The 20,183-nt window shown below is 40.6% G+C and overlaps 1 protein-coding gene and 1 pseudogene across 4 annotated transcripts in view; one reads left to right on the plus strand and one right to left on the minus strand.

The window, feature by feature from the left end:
• The window catches only part of LRRC49 (leucine rich repeat containing 49), a 149,193-nt gene that overhangs the window by 122,420 nt on the left and 6,590 nt on the right, over nucleotides 1-20,183 (minus strand). For 3 of the 4 annotated variants that reach the window (XM_043554018.1, XM_043554019.1, XM_043554021.1), the window contains 3 exons: nucleotides 18,592-18,694; nucleotides 14,475-14,678; nucleotides 6,539-6,605 (listed from right to left, as the gene is read on the minus strand). In XM_043554018.1, the coding sequence (XP_043409953.1) occupies nucleotides 6,539-6,605; nucleotides 14,475-14,678; nucleotides 18,592-18,694 (374 nt within the window). Of the gene's footprint in view, nucleotides 1-6,538; nucleotides 6,606-14,474; nucleotides 14,679-18,591; nucleotides 18,695-19,044; nucleotides 19,243-20,183 lie in introns of all 4 variants that reach the window. The other variant, XM_043554017.1, reaches the window with a different exon arrangement.
• On the plus strand, nucleotides 2,666-4,227 carry LOC122467594 (annotated as a pseudogene).

Raw genomic sequence — 20,183 nt, forward strand, 5'->3', positions numbered from 1 at the left:
TATGGAAGACAAACAGTATAGAAGTAACAAACACAAATGGAAAAGCAATATTTAAATATATAAAACTTTCCTGAGCTCAGGAAAGATCCAGAGAATGAAGGGGCACAACTGTTATATGATATGCAAAAGATGTCTTCCCCCCTCTTGCTAATAATCCTGGGGCATTTCTTTTAGAAAACCACCTTTCTCTAACTCCTTGGTCCTGGTGGGACTTATAATTAGAATGCTTACAGTGCAGAGTTACGTTTTATTTTCTTTGGTAACTCTGAAAAGGAACATTATTAATTCTAAAATATAGGTATCAGGCTGTGATTTAAAAAAATCAGTGGGGATACCGTTCAGCTTTTTGGTGTGCAATCAGATAGGCCATGTGCAACAGAATCATGTGCAACATCTCTGATGGAGCCCTGTTACGCAGTGCAGCCGTGGACAAAGTCACAAGCATTTGAGTAAAGACAGAAATTTCAGGCAAAAGATGGTGTAGGGAGAGAGCAGACCTCTTGATTAGTTAATAAAGTTCACAGCAAGAAGAAGAAATGATGGGAATGTTGGAAAGCCCAGTCGTGGGTCATACTGATCAGAGAGAGGGCCTCCAGACAGACTCCAGGGCTTCCTGTTACATCTAGGAAGGCTAGATTCTCATCTCGTCTTTGTGTATAAGAGTAGCCCACACTGCTCTGTCTGGATAAAGACAACCTTCCTATTCAGCAATGCTGAAAGGGCAATGTCTGTTTTCAGGCAAGCAATCACACAAAGGGCAAGCTGTCCCTAAAGGAAGAGATGGCATCGAAAGAACAGATTCTTCCTGAAGCATATTACTGTCCGTGTGAAAGCAACCATTTACCGAGAGGACAAATTCTGAAGACCAAAAAAAAATCCAGGTCAGAAATCAAGAGTCAACCTCCCAGATTCCTCTGTATTCTTCACCATTCACATATAATCAATTGCTAAATCTTGATGTTTCTATTAATCTGCCCCCTTATATCACTATTGCTACTACTTCAGATCAAACTGCCATCCCTTTTCACAAAGACTATTAGATTGGTCTCTCAACCATTCTGTCTCCACTTTCACTTTTCTCCAACACATTCCATCCCCAAAACCTATTTCTTGAACACTGTTATCATTACTCAGAACATTTTCACATCCATAAACCAATTATGTTTTATTTCACAGTGCATACCAAGTATTATTTTTATTTCTAACAAAAGGAAATTCAAAAAACAAAAAATATTCACTTAATTTTCTTTTAGCTTTTTAACTACCTGCTGCTATTTTTTTTTTAATTGGACATGCCACCTTGAATATTCTATCTCCAGATTTTTTAGAAACCTAAGGTCAACCAAGGCTGTCTTCGCTTTGGAATATTCCAAATTTCTGCTTATTGCATTTGGATATTTTCAAATAAGACTCGATTCTCATTTAAAACTTCCTTCTTAGGGCACTTGGGTGGTTCAGTTGGTTAAATGTTTGACTCTTGATTTCAGCTCAGATCATGATCTCACAGTTTGTGAGTTCAAGCCCTGCGTCAGGCTCTGCACAGTGCAGAGCCTGCTGGGAATTCTCTCTCTCTCTCTCTCTCCCCGCCCCCTCTGCCTCTCTCTCTCAAAACAAATAAACTTTAAAAAAAAACCTTCCTTCTTATAGTTATAGAGCCTTGAGAAATAATTTGTATGTTACAAATGTTTACTCTTAATACATGGAATATTACAAACACGATGCTGAAATTATATGACATCACACAGGTCAGCTAACAAGGAATGAGCGTGTTTCATCAGCATAATGGTTGGTAAATAATTCTTACACATTACATACGATCAAGTGATATGTTATTCATTTATCAGGTCCTCTCACAGATCTTTGGTAATGCCCAATGAATTCTTAAAGGTGTATTATAATGTGAAAACTACAAAAATATGTTTAATTCTCACATATACATTTTTAAATAAACCTTAAAATATTGCTACCACAAAATGTTTCAGTTAGTTAGGAATAGTTTTAAAAACAGGGGGCTGAAAGATGGAAAGGCGATTCTGTAGTGCAGCATACAAAGCCCTCCGTGGTCCAGCCTTTACCTGCCACTCTCGCCTCATTCTTCACCATTCTTCAACATATGCTAAACTCTCTAGCAGTAAAAAATAACTTACCATGTAGTATTTAGTCTCAGTGCCTTTGCATATGATAGTCTTTTACTGACAAAACCCCTTCATTCTTCTTCCCATTCCACCACCACCTAATTGGGTAACTAACTTCTCCCCCGCTAGAGTGATGCTAACCAGCCCGTAGAGCTGGGCAGTTCTCAGGCCAACATTCTTCCCACTCTGTGCGCACACAGAAGACACACAGACAGGGCGGGGTTAGTTTGGAACCTAGCAGATGTGGTCCATCTAGATCTGTCAAGGTTTTCATTCATTACATTAGCTTTTCACCAAAACGATGGAGACTAACAGCTGACAGAAAGCTTAGAGAGATCATGCTGAAGTTTGTACTTGACCAACTGCAGGTGGCAGTGACAGATCTTGTTCATCAACAGGCAGGGACTCATGGATCATCCCAGAATGTACAGTCACCACCTCAAGAGAGGCTTCACCTTCTGCATGAGTATGTAGCTCATGTAGCTGTTTATAAATAAATACCCACATTTCAAAGACAAAAATTTCAATGGAAAAGCAAAAGACTAAAAAACAGCCAAGATGCGCTGAGAGAGAAGAAGGGGAGTGGGGAGACAAAACAAACCGGATAGAGGAATTCAAGCAGACAGATGCAGAGGCAGACAAAATAACTGAAGAGAATAGTCCAGATTATAGAGTAATCAGGGAAATGGAAATCAAAACCACAAAGAGATACCACTTTATGCAAATTCAAATGGCAAAAAATAAGAAGTAGGACAAGTCCAGAGCTTTGAGTGGTGGCCGCTGCTGGGCTCTGGCTTCCCACCAGCAGAGAGTGAGGTGGTGCGGACAGCAGCCCCGACACCCCATGCTCTGCCACTCCCTGTGCCCCAAGCCCACCGGTCCTTGCGTCTACACCCTGCTGCCACCCCAGTCCAGTAAGCAGCCCAGATGCAGGCCATAGAGTATGTGGTGGTGGGAGACGGAGCTGCCCATAAACCCTGCCTCCTGATGGGTTACACGGCCAATGCATTTCCTGGACTATTGTCCCCAGTGCCTTTGAAAAACACTCTGCCAATGTTATGGTAGATGGAAGATGGGGAATCTGGGCTTATGGGATACAGCTGGACAAGAAGATTATGACAGATTACGTCCCTTATCCTATCCACAAACAGATGTACTCTTAATTTGCTTTTCTCTTGTGAGTCCTGCATCACCTGAAAATGTTGGAGCAAAGTGGTACCCTGAAATGCAACATCACTGCCCCAACACCCCCATCATTTTGGTGGGGACTAAACTTGATCTCAGAGACAACGAAGACACCATTGAGAAACTGAAGGAGAAGAAACTGACTCTCATCACCTACCAGCAGGGTTTGGCCATGGCTAAGGAGACTGATGTTGGAAAATGCCTGGAGTGCTTGGTTTTCATGCAGCAAGACCTCAAGAGAGTGTTTGATGAAGTTATTTGAGTAGCTCTCTGCCCTCTCCCGTCAAGAAGAGGAAAAGAAAATGCCTGCTGCTGTAAATGTCTGGACCCCTCTCTGCCCTGTCCCCCTGGGAACCACTGTCCACTTTGCTCAAAAATGGTGGAGCCTTTGCACACCATGCAAAGTTTTTGTTACAGATTTTTTTCCACTAACCACTTTGAACCAATCGGTAATTTTTAGGTTTCATTCATTTGAAGTGTAAGCCTTCAAACTTTGACATGATATTAAAATATAGCCTTAAAATGGCAATCTTTCTTAAAGCCTTATTTTTCAAAAGCCCTTATTCTTGCTCAGATTAAGAGTTGCCCAAATACCTTGTGAACTAAATTACGCTGTCGTGCTGACAACACGAAGCACTGCACCGTTAAAGACCTTTGTCTCAAGTTTGGAAATGCAGGCACTTCCCAACGAGTTTCTCCCAGGAAAGCAGCACAGCATCCTCCTTCATGAAATGTTGCCATCTGACCACCTGTAATTTATCAGCCCATGTCCATTCCCTAACACTGTACTGTGCGTCCTAATGGAATGAGTTGTAATGACTCAACTCTTTGGATCAATCTTTTTTTTTTTTTTTTAACGAAGCTTTTTCCTGGGCAGAGTTTTTGTTTTTTTTAATGTTTATTTATTGTTGAGAGAGAGACAGAGTCAGAGTGTGAGTGGGGGAGGGGCAGAGAGAGAGGGAGACACAGAATCTGAAGCAGGTTCCAGGCTCTTAGCTGTCAGCACGCCCCGAACCCACAGACCGTGAGATCATGACCTGAGCTGAAGTCAGATGCTTAACCGACTGAGCCACCCACATGCCCTGGATCAGTCTTTTTGATTTTGTAGTGAGATTAAAAAACAAAAAACAAAAAACCCCCCCAAAAACCTTAGTGTCTTCACTTCGGCTGAGATTCTGAACAGCCCCCTTACTCCTGTGTCCCTCTGATGCGAAGTGTGTGCTCTAGTGGTGACCGCATCAGTGTGGGGTGTGTGCAGCCCGTGACACAATCAAAGAATGAAGACAGTTATTCTGATAAAATATGGAGGTTAATTTACATTACACTGTACACATCATAATTAAACTGAGTAAACGTGTCACGGGTAAAATTTTAAAAGGCTAATCTTCGTCAAATGCAGTAAATGATGAAGAAAGGTTGGTATTATTACTAAGTGTTTTAAGCTTTTCCTTACTCTTAGACCTCCCATCCGTCCTGAAACCAGGCATTTAATTCATCTTTGAACTCATCATTCCTATTGTTGCTAGCTTAGTGCTTTTCTTACAGAACCCCTTAAGGAGCAATAAAGCCTCCTTGTGTTATAAAATCTCTCTGATAATGCATTAGAAATTTTTTTTGTAGATTAATAAAAGTGCATTCCTGTTTACTTATTACTTTATTCAAAGCCAATAAGCGCTTTCTTTAGTTGTGTAGTAACTAGGTGTAAAAATCATGTGTTGCAGTTATACAGTTTTTGATATTTTTAGGTATCCTAAACTATGAACTTTCTTAACATCACTATCTTGCCAAATGGCCAACACTGTACCTTGACTAATGTTGAGCCTCCTCTTTGCCTCACCCCCTTGGACACATGCTTCCTGTTGCTCTGCCTAACCATGTTCCTGTAGGTCTGTGAGGTTCTGGAAGCCTGTGTTCGTGCTAATGAAGTTCTGTACAACTTATCCACTGGCAAGAATACAAGGTTGGACCTTTCGACCCCCAGAACAAAATTTTCTACATTGACAGTTACAGAATTGTGGGGTGTTTTCACATTGACCTTTTGCTAATACAATTAGCAGTATGTTTTGCATGTATGACTTAATAAATCCTTGAGTCATAAAAAAAGTATGATAATTCCAAATGTTGAAAAGAATGTGAAGTGACAGGATTGATTATGCATTACTGGTGGGAGTATAAACTGCTACAACCACTTTGGGAAACAATTTGATATTATCTTTTGAAGTTAGACATTAGATAATCTCTGATCTGTCAGTTTCATTCCTAAATATATACCCTAGACTACATATGGCACATGGAAGAAACATGTACAAGAATGTTCATAGAAGTGCTATTCCTAAAAGGAAACAAACAAACAAACAAACAAAAGGAAAAAACCCAAACGTCTACCAATAATAGACCAGAGAAAATAGTTTTCATGTAATCATTCCATGGAACTCACAACAGCAAAAAGGAGTAAACTATAGCTTCATAAATCAAAACAGATTAATCTCAGTAAGCTAATGTTGTATGCAAAAAGCAAACACTAGATGCCAATATAGAGTATGATACCTTTTTAAAATTACAACACAATACTACTAAACAAGTTATTATTTAGACACACATATATGTGATAAAACCAACTTTAAAAATCTACAAGGGAATGATAAATGTGAAATCCTGAAGAGTGGTGACCTCAGAATAAAGGAGGAATACCTAAGTAGAAGAAGATCATTAGTAATATTCTACTTGTTGGGCTAGGGTTGTATAATATATATTTTAAAAATAACAAAAGACTGGGGTGCCTGAGTGGCTCAGTCGGTTGAGCATCTACCTCTTGATTTCAGCTCAGATCATGATCCCAAGGTGGTGGGATTGGGCCCCATGTTGGACTCTACACCGAGCAAGAAGCCTGTTTTGGATTCTCTCTTTCTCTCCCTCTGCCCCTCTCCCCCTACTCTCTCTCTAAAATAAAATTTAAAAATAAATAAATAAATAAATAAAATAAATAAGAAAAAAAAACTGTCATAAATATAAGGATTCTGAATGTTTTATAAGTTTCAACTGCCATTTACTGCCATGGAATTACCATAACTTATATAAATAGGCTTAATACCTTAGAAATTTCAGTGAATCAGTAGTCTTGAAAAATTCAACACAAGTATCATTGCTAAAATTTTTATAATACCTAATTTCCTAGACTTTTTTTCAGAAAAGAAAAAAACGAAAGGGCTTTACAATACCTGATTTCCATGAAGGTCCAAGACATCTAAGCTTTTAAGGTTCTCCAGATTTGAGATTTTCTTGATTCTGAAAATCAAAATAAGCAGAGTAGAAATAGGGATGCATTTATCATAAATCAAAACATGCTAGAGCATAACTTATTTTTATTAAAAAAATTTTTTAACATTTATTTATTTATTTGAGAGAAAGAGAGAAATCAAGCATAAGTGGGGGAGGGGCAGAGAGTCGGGGACACAGAAACCCAAACAGGGCTCCAGGCTCCAAGCTGTCAGCACAGAGCCCCACCAGGGGCTCAAACTCAAGAACCGCGAGATCAGGTCCACTGACAACAGACTAAGCCACCCAGGCGCCCTACATAACTCATTTTAAGTTTATTCTTTCTACAGATAAGTAGACAGATATAGAAACAACGATAGATATATACCTATCTATATAAATCTGTATATAGTAAGAGAGTATATGTAATTGTATATATAAAACAAAAAAATATTTCCCATTGATTTAATTATAATGTTAAGATGCAGTCCCACTGGAGGAAAGTCCCAAAGACAGCTTAAAAGTCGTATCTTTATGAAAAATCAACTCTACTTCTAAGAACTTTAGGACAATGCACTTATTCAAGGCAGCTCTTTTTACTTCAGAATATGATCTAAAATCCTTACCTCAGTCCTCAAGGCCCTAACCCCTTGTGGCTGCTTCCTCCAGCCTTATCTCCTACCATGGCTCAGGCTCTCTGCTCTGGCCACAGGGGCTTTCTTGCGCTCTCTAACCTGACAAGTTCATTTCTGCGTTCTGTAAACGCCTTGGAGCGTTTACCCTTGCTGCTCCTTCTTCCTCAGTGTTCTTCCCCCAGAACTTCGCACGGTTCACTCCCCCTGCCTGTCTCCATTATTCTCTCCTCCCCCTGCTTTAATTAACTTCATTGCATTTATGCTTGCCTAAAATTATGTTATTTGTTTACTTTCTTATGATCTCCTTCCTCAAACCAAAATGTGAGCTTCAAGAGGGCAGAAACTTTGACATATTCTCTACTATATCCCCAACGCTCCAAACAGGGGCTGGCACTGAGTAGGAACCCAATATATATTTGTTTAATGAATAAATAAACATATACTAACTAAATGGATGAGGTTTATGTACAAGGGTATTCATAATAGGATTGTTTATTGCAGAGATAAATTAGACGCCATGTAAGTTTGGACCTTCTCAGTTAGTGAATATTTGGAATTTTTGATTTGCCATCTGTGAAAAGCTAAAACATTGCTCTAAAGGAAAAAACACAGCATTTTATCTCTAAAATGCCCCCTCTTATATTCCTTAATGATTAGGGCCACCCACTGTCTCCCTCATGCCTATCTTTTCTGGCCACCTTATCTGTCCAACTGCCTCCAACAGGACAGTTCTTTTTTTTTTTTTTTCTAAATGTTAATTTATTTTTGAGACTGACAGTGCACACTACAGGGGAGGACAGAAAGAGAAAGAGAGAGAATATCAAGCAGGCTCCACACTGTTGGTACAGAGCTGGACGCAGGGCTCGAACTCACAAAGCGGAAGATCACGACCTGAGCCAAAATCAAGAGTTGGATGCTTAACCGACTAAGCCACCCAAGGGCACCATAGACAGTTCTAAAAAAATAAAACAAAAACCACTTCCCTTTTACTTTTCCCTACTACAGACCCTAGTTTCTCATGCTACCATAATTCAGTAGAGGGAAAGGAGCAGCGGCAAAGAAAGGGTAGAAATGAAGTTCATACAATCCATCTTGACCATCGTCTGCCTATCACTATTCACTTCTGTTGTCATTACCTACTGCCTCAAAGAACCATTTCTACATTGCTAAATGTTTCCAGAACCAGAATCATCCCTTGAAATTTCATATATGCTGATCACTGATGTGGGGAACAAAGGCAAAAGTTCTGTTCTCTAGGAACAGAACTGCCTCGATGTTAACACTTTGCTAAGGGCAAAAGGCAATCTTAGCGTAACATTATCTCGAACACCGGCATCCTATAAGTCTCCTTTAACATATAAAAACTCCTTTGGAAACTTCCTTTATCTCTATCCCCCAACATATATGTTAGCAATCATCCTCCAAGCACATGGCCCTTGACATACATATGAAGGGTCTCCTGACTAAGGTTTTATTAGACAGTAATAAATGACCTTTTCCTAAAGAACGGGTAGTCCCCTCAAGGTCCTGGAAACCTTGCTTCCAAAATTCCTTACAGACTTATGCTATCTCTAACCCCCTCCCAACTTCAAAGTATATAATCAAATGCTCCTCACAATCCCAGTGCAGCTCTTTCTGCCCACGAGTCCCGTCCCCATGCTTTAATAAAACCACCTTTTTGCACCCAAGACATCTCAAGAATTCCTTCTGGACCATCTGCTCAGAACCCCAACGTTTTCACGTGAGTCCCCATGTAAACATAATGCAAATTTAAACTTCATGAATTTCCATCTCCATTTGACCTCAGTCATCTTACATCATTGCCAAATCCAGAATTATATCACCACAACCAATTGAATCCAACTTATCTATGATAAGTGCACCTACTACTGTGCACTATCACAATGCGATTATGTTCATCTTCTCTCCCTTATCACACACACATGCCACACCCCCGTCTTATCTTTTGTTCTTCCTATCCTTATTTTTCTTTGGTATTTTAAAAGAGTTTCTCAAGCTTATGCTGACACTATCAAATAGGAAAACAGACAAAACTTTCAACAAAATTAGTCTTCTGCCTGCTTTGCCCTTGAAATATTTAGAATAGTTGGAGAAAACTCCAATACCCTGATAATACGGATTAGGACAGAGTGATGCTTTCTTTTTTTTTTTTTTAGTTTAAAAAATTTATTTATATGGGGGGGGGGGCATGTGTGCACACATGCGAGAAAGGGAGGGGCAGAGCGAAAGAATTCCAAGCAGGCTCTGTACTGTCGCACAGAGCGGCTCGAACTCCCAAACCGTGAGATCACGACCTGAGCCAAAATCAAGAGTAGGATGCTTCACCAACTAAGCCACCCAGGCGCCCCCAGAGCAATGCTCTCTAACAGCAATCCAACTTCAGAGAAGTCTTTTACTCAACTGGTTTTATACCCCCAAGCCCATATTCCCTAAAACAGTGGTTCTCAAACTTCTGTATCAGATTCATCTGCCGGGCTTGCTAAAATATAGATTGCTGGGCCCCACCTGCAGAGTTTCTGAGATAGGGTCCAAACATTCACATTTCTGACATGTTCTTGGGTGGTGCTAATGCTGCTCGTCTAGAGATCACATCTTGAGAATGTGATCTTAAAATTCAGACCTTCCACATCAAATCTCAACTCTCCTCTCGTATGAGTTTCATGAGAATGAACTCACCTACTTAGAAAATACTAAAGCATATTCTAAGGATATAATCAGAGAGGCAGACAAAGATTTATGGATAAGGATATTTATCACAGCATTATCATAGCAAAAAAAAAGGACACAATGTAAGTGTCTAACAGGGAAAATATTAACTATTACACATCTGTCTACATAACTATACATTATGCAGCTCTTAAAGATATATTTTCAAAACAAATGTTTTTTCAAAGAATGTTTAATGACCTGGAAAGATGTAAATAATAAAATATATTCAAGTGAAAAGCACTAGCATAAAAACCAATTTTATAAAACTGTGATCAGGTAGGTAGAGTAGGAGTGTTTCTCAGTGTAGATTACCAAAACATGGAAATAAGGCAAAGGAATGACCTCATGTCCCTTCAATGTCATATCAGAGCACTGGGAACAATCGTACCTAAGGATCACCCATTTACTACTGATTAGAGCCCCAACTCTGCAAAGTTATGTACTAACTCACAGAAAACGGATTTAAGCTATGATGATGATTTTTGCCAGGTAGGAATGTAATTTATTTTTGTCTGTTAGAAAAAATAACCCACAGGGTGATAACTTCACTGCTCTGTAGGACATGGGCCTGTTTCATAACTTAATCATATTCTGGTACTTTTTATTTCTCATTGACTATGCATCAGTTTCTCTTATCCTCCTTTTGAGCCAGCTTTGTCATCCTACTAGTTCCCTCATTATTGAGTTAATTAAAACATTGGCCTGTAACTACTATTTGTCTGGGAATTATATGTTTAACATTTTGAAAATGATACACAAGGGATGGAGACTGTCTCAGCCTAAAGTTCTCTGATTTGGAGGATCCATGTGTTCTGTTTCTGTATTTATCAGAAACCCTGGGCAGTTTTAAGGTACTTCAATCTCAGAAAGCTTCGTGCACGGTAAATTCTTCCCATAGAATTCCACCAGGGCCTCACATACCGTTAAGCTGTCGAGTAAAACAGTTCCTGTATGTTGTGACTTCCAGCTTTAAGCTTTGACACACGGTGGCTTTGCGACTCTCACTTCCGATTTGGACTGCCCCAGTGATTAGGGAAAAAAGCAGGCAAGTCGCTGTCAGTGAAACCCAAGACCAACCAAACATCTTGCTGTCTTGTCTTCAGAACTGCCTTTGTCATAGATTCTTTCCCTACCCCCAGCACCTGAAATTACCTAAAAACAGATCCAATCAAAATGAATTCAGAGGCATATTAAGGCATCAGTTGACCAGGAGATCACTGGTCAGATTAGATACCGATGTGTGAAATTTGCAGAATTCTAGCCAATTCTCAATATGACCTGAAAGATTTTTTTAAAAGAAGTTCTCCTACTAAATGGACTGAAACTGGAAAAAGACAAGCCCCACCCATCACCTCAGGTGCAGACCACGAGGGGTACATCACAGCCCATCTCTGCAGGCTACGTTATGATGCCTGCGTAAGGACTAAACTATAGAATCTCTATGAAGGCTAGGCTTTTTAGGAGTCAAAGACAAATCCTTAAGTGGAGACCGTCAAGGAATCAATAGGAAAGGAATATGGAATCCCAGGGCCTGGCTGAGAGTTTTAGATCTATAGTCCTGGGTGATCAGGCAAAAGAGCATAGAAGTTCTACCCATTAGCCTGTGATCTGAGGGCACCAGAATCTCACAAAGATAAATAGGAATATAGAAAGCAGAGGAGTCAGATGGCAAGAACTTCAGTAGCAGAGCGGTAGGGGGTTCTTCCGAAGCAATGTAAATTTCACATACAGACTCTCAGTATGTGAAATTTAGACTCTCAGTCTAAATACAGACTAAGTCTAAATTCTAAATACTGAAATACAGACTCTCAGTATGTGAAATATTTGTCACAGTTGCTTGAACTTAGAGGAATGTGGTTGCCCTGGATTTTAACACCTGGTTCCACTGTCTTGAACTAAAACATGGTGCACTGCTTTGCAAAGTGAGAGGGAGAAAACCTTCTGGACTCTCGCCCAGGAGGGGGCAACAATACACCCAAGACAAACCTGAGGAGACAGGGTAAGCTCATCCCCACTCCAGCATCCCTCAGCCAGATTTGGTCCTGTACTGCCTCGGGATAGATTTGCATCTTCAAGGCTCACAGGCCCCTTGCTGTGACAAAGTCTGCTGGCCGGAGGACACCTGAAAGATTTGGGTTGTTCTGATACTTCAGAAATAATGCATTTTGGGAGAATGTGAAAAGCTGTCTTTCTGACTTTCTTTTTTATTAGAGAACCCTAGCAGCTCTAAAACGGTTTCACAGCTATTTTCTCTATGTGAAAAATAAAGTAAAACAGGACCAAACGCAAACAAAACAAACAAAAAGATGGGAGTAGAAAGAGGAGAGTGCATTAGATTGCTTTTACTTGATTGGTCAAGATAAGGATCTAGAAAAGGGCGTTAGGTCCCTTAGACTTAGAAGAGCAAAGTGACCTCTGAAAAGGTCAGAAGGCCAGATGGGACTGGTGTCTCCAAGGCATAAATTATTTTTTAAAAACTCAAAAGTTTATTTCTGAGAAGCCAGAGAAGCTGCAAAGTAGAAGCAGGAAAAAAAAAAAAAAAAAGTAGATTGAGAGAGGATTTAAAACATTGGGACCCAGGAGCTGCTCTTAGAATTTATGTTTAAAACTAGCAAAGGAGGGGCACCTGGGTGGCTCAGGTCCTGATCTCGTGGTTCACAGGTTCAAGCCCCACATCAGGCTTCGGATTCTGTGTCTCCCTCTCTCTCTGCCCCTCCCCTGCTCACACACACTCTCCCTCTCTCAAAAATAAACGCACATTAAATATCTTATTAAAATAAAAATAAATAAAACTAGCAAAGGAGATTAAAAATGTCACTATGAAGCACCTTACCCCGGGACTGAAGGAAGAGCCCAAAGGCAATGCTACTAAAGAATAAATAGAAGCTACACGAACAGATCAATAACTCCAAGGCTCAGAAAGTAGTTAAGAAATCTCTGGGAGAGCGAACAGGGAGCACGTAGAAGAGAATGCCTTAAATGTGTGAAAAGTTGACTTCTTACTTTACCCAGTAAACTACTCCGCTGGCATACTCTTACTGTGTACAGTTTCTACATATCCAACCTTGCAAAAGTCACTTTACATCTCCATTTCTTCATCTGTGAAATGAGAAAGTTGATCTCTGAGGTCACTTCAAGCTCTAATACTCCACGCTTCTATAATTTCCCCAAATTCTGTCCAGCTACCATAATGCTCAGTTTGATGCTTGAACCAAGTATAGGCAATAAACTACATTGGTGGGCACCTTCGAGAAACCACAGAGAAAAGGGGCACCTGGGTGGCTCAGTCAGTTAAGCATCTGACGTTTGCTTTCGGCTCAGGTCATGATCTCACAGTTCGTGAGACTGAGCGCTGCGTCCGGCCCTGCTGACGGTGCAGAGCCTGCTTGGGATTCTCTCTGCCCCTCCCACGTCTCTCTCTGACAAAGTAAGTGAATAAACTTAAAAAATATATATATATTAAAAAGAGACAGAGACAGAGACAGAAACCACAGAGAAGAGACAAGAGCCTAGAATTCTGGGACATGATCTTGGAAAAAGCACCTTACTATTACCACCAGCCAGTGAGAATAAAGAGGTAATTCAAGATCCATGCTGGGGGGGGGGGGGGGGGGGGGGGAGGAAGAAGGGAGGGGAACCAAGCTTGGATATAATGCTGTATTTAAAATTCATTATTTGATAATACAAAAATCATTTTGGGGTTTGCTAAACAGCCCTTCTTTGTAGGCATTGCAAAAACTAGTAAAACAGAATGGAGAGAAAATCATGGACAAATCTCAAGGAAATTAGTCAGAAATTGTGTAACTGCACTACACGATAGAGCCTTATAAAAGGAACTGGGGCGGGGGCACCTGGGTGGCTCAGTCGTTGAGCTTCGGACTTCGGCTCAGGTCATGATCTCGCGGTTTGTGGGTTCGAGCCCTGCGTCAGGCTCCTTGCTGACAGCTTGGAGCCTGGAGTCTACTTTGGATTCTGTGTTTGCCTCTCTCTCTGCTCCTCCCCAGCTCATGCTCTGTCTGTCTCTCTCTCTCTCAAAAAAAATAAAGACAATAATGTTTAAAGGAACTGGGGAAGTTTATAAAGGATATAATATTAAATACATACTGAAAACACCATCCAAAAAAGAATCAATCAGTAATTTGACAAGCACGAAATATCAAATATCTACCCTCAGTCAAGCACTGAGAATTACAAGTGAAACACATAAGCCTGAAGTGACTACTCATGTTTACATAATATAGCCCATGAAAACATAAAGTTAAGGCCAAAGTTTGCTATTCACTTCCATGTAAGATATGGCACTGGAAAGCAATGGAAATAATAAAATATGCATTCAATAAATATTATTTGGTTTGGCTGTTAGACTGAATCTCCTAAGACAAATTATAACTGAATCTTAATCCACGCAAATACTCTTTCCAAATTTTAGCCTATTAGTTTCTTAAGTATTATTCAATTCTGACACGTTATCTGAACACCAGGAGACTCAACATTAGCCCTAAGTAAATAAACAAATATGCTCTACAAAGATTACCTGTTTTTTCCCAGCAGAAGGACACGGAGGGATCTCAGAGTAGAAAGCCCACTGATTTCTTCAATTTGGTTATCATATAAATCCAAGAATATTAGCCTCTGTAGATTAGAAATATTTTGGATCCGAGTTATAAAATTGTGTTGAAAGTTCAACAAACGAAGGTGTTCTTCTCCATCAATGATAGGACACACAGTCAGCTTTTGCCTAGAAAACATTTTTGAAAGTAAATAAGGCTTCAATGTGACAATCTGCCTCCTCTTAAGAATGTTATTAATAGTATCTTTGTGCTCCCATGCTGTGAGGAGAAAAAGGTAAACACAACCACTTCTTGCCTCCAGGAACTATTGTAAATCATCTCTATTAAAAGACAATGTACTTTGCCAAAGGCATTTATCAAAATTAAGTCTAAGCTCTCATTATATTAAAAAAAAATCTCCAATATCGATTATTTCACATAAAATGGACTTAACATCAGAAAACACTCAACGTAATTGCCTTCTGTGGTGAAAGTTGAGATGATTCAAAGAGCCACGTCACATCACCAGAGAAATGACCTTGATGTGAATCCACTGATACAAAGACCTCCCAGGCAACTAAGTCATCAGGAAAAAAAAACAAAAACAAAACACATATATACAGGTGTCTCACAGAATCACTGACTCTAGAGCTGAATGACATCTTGGGAAGAGGAAGAAATTCGGCAGTCTACAGTTCATCTGATGGAAACAGTTTCATCCTGAAATCCATGCATGGAAAAGTAGTCCTCAGAAACTTAGATTTTAAAAATATGATTACACATTCAACATTAACTCTAGACTTTGCAGAACATTTAGAATGCTAAAGGATACGATGAAACCTTTACTAATATATGCCTTTCGCTGTATCTGAAAGACTCAGTCTCTATTATGCAAAAAGCTATCATATATTACATGTGAAGTAAATATGTGCAGGGCCCTTTAAGAATTCTACTAGCGCAACATATGGCAGACAGGAGGGATTCTACTCTGAGATTTTCAACAGTGTTCGAGGAAAACGTGGTTCTATCGACCAGCATGTGAACAACTCTAATGGGGAGACTTCTTAGAACTATTTCCTTTCAGTAAAAATCAAGTCAATAGAATCTCTAAAGAAAATAAATCAAGCATGAGTAAAACTGTGGAAGTGATCAGAATCAACCTCATTTAGAGAAAACAGAGTGATTAGCACAAGGAAATGACTGAATGCTAATGGCCAACAAAGACATGATGTTTAGGGGCCCCTGAGTAAGTGGCTCAGTCGGTTAAGCATGGGACTTCGGCTCAGGTCACGATCTCAAGGTTTGTGAGTTCGAGCCCCGCATGTGCTGTGTGCTGACAGCTCAGAGCCTGGAGCCTGCTTCGGATCCTGTCTCCCCCTTGGTCTCTGCCCCTCCCCCACACGCGTACACGCACGCGTGAGCGCGCGTGCTCTCTCTCAAAAATCAAACAAACATAAAAAAAATTAAACAAAAAAGGTATGATGTCTAAAAATACAGACCCTGAAAAAATCAGTTTATTTTATTTTACTTTTTTTTTCAACGTTTATTTTTTTGGGACAGAGAGAGACAGAGCATGAACGGGGGAGGGGCAGAGAGAGAGGGAGACACAGAATCGAAAACAGGCTCCAGGCTCCGAGCCATCAGCCCAGAGCCCGACCGGGGCTCGAACTCACGGACCGCGAGATCGTGACCTGGCTGAAGTCGGACGCTTAACCGACTGCGCCACCCAGGCGCCCCAAAAATCAGTTTAAAATAGAAGAAAAGTAAAACATAACAGATAATAGTTGAATTCTTTTCATGTATGCTTAGTATTTTGAATTCATTTCATGCATTCAAATATACTAATTTGCTCCATGTTTTATCAGTTATAAATTAATAAATTACAAATATTCTAGTTTAAAACGTATATCTTTATCCACTTAGCAAAAAACTTATATTGTCTCATTTTTTCCTGCTCCAGACTTCGTCTGTTTCTCATAATTAAACTTACCAATACCCCCAGCTTCTAGTTCATCCAAGTTCTGAGTCAGTCTTTACTGAGAAAAGAAAATAAGTAATCTCGGACCTCCCTCTTACATAAACTATTGTAGCTTAAAATAAAGTCACTTTCTCAGATTCCAAATCCAGTGACTAAATCCCAGATCCAAGGCTCACGCGTCCACCCCTTAACCCCCTAAGTCCCTGCCATCCAGCAAACCAAGCAAACACACACACATAAAAAGGCAGTGCTCTCCGCGGGGGTCATCCTGCCTACAAAATCGCCCAGTTGCTACACCTCCTGCCCCATACCAGGTGTTTACTGGACTGTCCTTTTGCCTCTGTGTTTCCTGCTTGGTGCTGGAAGGCTGCCTTCCTGGTGCTCCTGGCCTACCCTAACTCCCAGGACAGCCAGAGCCTAGCTCTCCAAGCATTTCTTCTCGGGCTACATTCTCCCCTTGACCCCTCAGTCTCCTGGCTCCGAAGCTGCAGTGAGGAAGATATGCCTTTGGAAACCACGGCCACTACCCCTGGCTCTCAAATAATGATCCCTAAGGCTGTTGCTGCTAGCCCCACTTTCTTGGTCACACCCTGGTACTGATCAAATTATGCTTGAGCTTACGGCATGTTGCAGTCCTGCCATTTCACACCCAGCCTTTGAAACCGAATCGACTCCTTGGTCCTGCCTTTCCTTGGTAAGCAAGTCTCCACCTGACCAGCCGGCTTCTTCCCCCCAGATGCCCATGATACAAGGACCATCTTCACAATTGCCTGAACCACCACAAGCTACCACACAAGTGCCTGACCTGTTATCTCTCGGCCTCACAAACACCGGCTCCTGTTAGTATCAAGGCCCACGCAACTGCAGGGCCAAGGTACTATTCCTGGCTGGGCTTGTAAAGACGGAGATAAAAATTTCCAGAAAATCCCTCAAAACGTTAAAATGGTATCGGAAGAGTTACAAACATTAGACCGCGTTAGATCACAAAACCCGGCAATACTGCCAACCTGGCACGAGAATTAGTGCCCTCAAGTGGTGCTCTGCCTACAATACAACAGCCCTCCAGAGAGCTTTCTCCCAACCAGACACACAAATGGTCCATGGCAATTTGCTGTCAGGCACTGCCAGCGTCAGAAGTCTGCTTACCAATTTGCTCTTGGAAACGCACCGCTAAGCTAAAGGTATGCGAGGCAGAGATGGCTCCTCTAGGCTGCTCAGAGCACTAAGGTAGGGTACGGGTGTTTCATCCACCATTCTATTGCAGAGGGCTTCCTAGACTTAAAGCTAGGGATCAAATCCTAAATATATTCACGCATTCCAACGTTTTTTAGTCTATTTTTCCTCAGGCTCTGTTCTAGGGGCTGGGGATACAGAACTGAACAAAACTCCCAGTGTTTGTGGAGCTTATATTCCAGTAAGAGGAGATGGACAATAAACTTGATAAGTGAAATATTTAATGTGAGAAAGTGATTAGGGACTAAGAAGAAGAATAAAGCAGAGAAGGGGGCTGGGGAGTAGCAGGGTGGAAGGGATAGTAGCTTTAGACAGGGTGGCCGGGGAAGGTCGTCCCCAGCATGATAACATTTGAGTGAAGACCTGAAGGAGGTGAGGGAGTGAGCCTACTGATACGTGGGGGAACCACAGTCCAGGCAGAAGGAACATGAAGTGCAAATGCCCTGAGGTGTAAGCATGCTTGATGTATTCAAGGGGCAGCAAGGAGGTAGGTGTAAATGTGGCAGAGTGAATGAAGGAGAGATTAGGAGGAGGTGAGGCCAGTGAGGTAACTGGATAGGGCCCTAAGGGCCCATATGAGGACCATGTGATAAAGTGTTTCCATCCTAAAATCCATTTTTATCAATGTCATACTCCAGAATTACCATACTACTCTTTCAGGATATAGGTAAGCTCTGTTACATTATATAGCTATAAAATCCCTCCCCACACCCCTGGAAGGATAAATAAAAAAGTGGTAACAGTTTTATACGTACGTGGGAGAACTGAAGAGCTAGAGAACAGGAGAAGGGAGAGAGACTTGTACTTTTCCAAACTTGTACCAGGCTTATGTATTATCTGGTAAAAATAAATAAAATAAAATAAAATAAAATAAAATAAATTGTCCTCACCTTTCTAGGGTCAACCTGTCTGAGTAAAGAATTTTCTCTTCAGAAGAACGTTGGAGAATGGGAAATGATGGCATTGATGAGCTCGCCAGATTAATATGATCACCTATTGAAAACGATACACAAATTACTTGATTAAGAAAAACCTTTAAAATCAAGACCGAAGTCATCTTATATTTGGAGAACTTTGGCACCTACAAATATCTTTTCTGGAAAGTACAGTTTCCATAGCTCTCCACATTTAAAATGATCACATGTGAGTTTGTTTCTTTCCTCCTCAAACCTCAACTATGTATTCTGCATATACGTTCTGTCTAGACCAAATCATTTTCCCCTCACCCTAGAGATTGGCTGAGAGGACAGAACAACTCTAGTGTTATCTTTACCCCTTTATAAGGCTGACTCCTCGTACTAAAATTTAACTCTCTTATAACTGACATGGCGGTCCCTCATTACCAGATACGTTTGGGCCAGCACTATGACAGCCCTGCCGGGTTCTGGACTTTGAAGGTGTCTGAAAGGAAGAATCTCCAAATGCTGATAAGGAGCTCATGGTAGTTTTCATTTCCAGCCCACATAGATCTGTCACGTTTGTTGTGGACGAGATGCATGATGATTTATTACGAGGCGAAGGGCTTATTACTCTTCCGTCTCCTTCAAAATATCAAAAAGTTGGTCACAAAGCTACACAATACATGACTTTGCTACTGGAAATACAGAGAAAGTAGTCTGGGAGAGAAAATGTAAAGCTGGCATCGTCACTTTTCCTGTGTACGTTCAGCTACTATTAGTTGAAAATACTGCAGAGACCAATGGATGTGGATAAATGCTGTACAATCGTAGTTAGGGTCCACAGGGTATGACACTCCTATGGGGTGCATAGGCTGCGGTCCTATTAACCTGACTGCCAGCAAGTAGCTTTCAACCTAATGGCCAAACACATATGAAGTTAACAAACTATACACAAAATGCAGAATAAAAATGGTGTCTCTTATATAATCACACGTAAATGTGACAATTATTTTTCACTTAAGAAGACGGCTACAAACGGGTTTGGGGGGAGGTGGATGTTAGGATATATTCTAAAGACCCAGAATAATGTAGAATGGTCAGGAAAAGATGCTGAGAAGTTCCAGAGATGAGGTAGGATTTGAGTAATGGGCTAAAGGAGGCAGTTTGAACGCCAGAAGAAATCTACTGTATTTTCTCCTATAAAGACAACATTCCTGAAAGCAGCAATTGATGCTGGAGGGAGCAATAAGCAGTGAAAAGGAAACTATGGTTACCACAGAATTCTGCTCAAACGGACCAACAAGATAAAATCATAAAACCAAATCTAGAAAGCTAACATACTTTTGGGGAGACCATCAGATAATATGATGGCAAATTAAAATCAAGCTCCATATAGATAGTATTAAAAAGCTGTAAAGCAATGGTATCTGCTGGCTTCCATAGGTCTACAAGGTATAAACCGAAGTATCACACAGCTAGCTTCTTGCACAAAATAATCAGTGCTAATACTCCACTTTTCTAACTTCTACAAAACATCACTATAGCTAATAATGAGGTTCTAGAGTATACGCATTCAGAACTGA

Source organism: Prionailurus bengalensis, chromosome B3, assembly GCF_016509475.1.
Source record: "Prionailurus bengalensis isolate Pbe53 chromosome B3, Fcat_Pben_1.1_paternal_pri, whole genome shotgun sequence".
In the NCBI taxonomy this organism is placed as follows: Eukaryota; Metazoa; Chordata; class Mammalia; order Carnivora; family Felidae; genus Prionailurus; species Prionailurus bengalensis.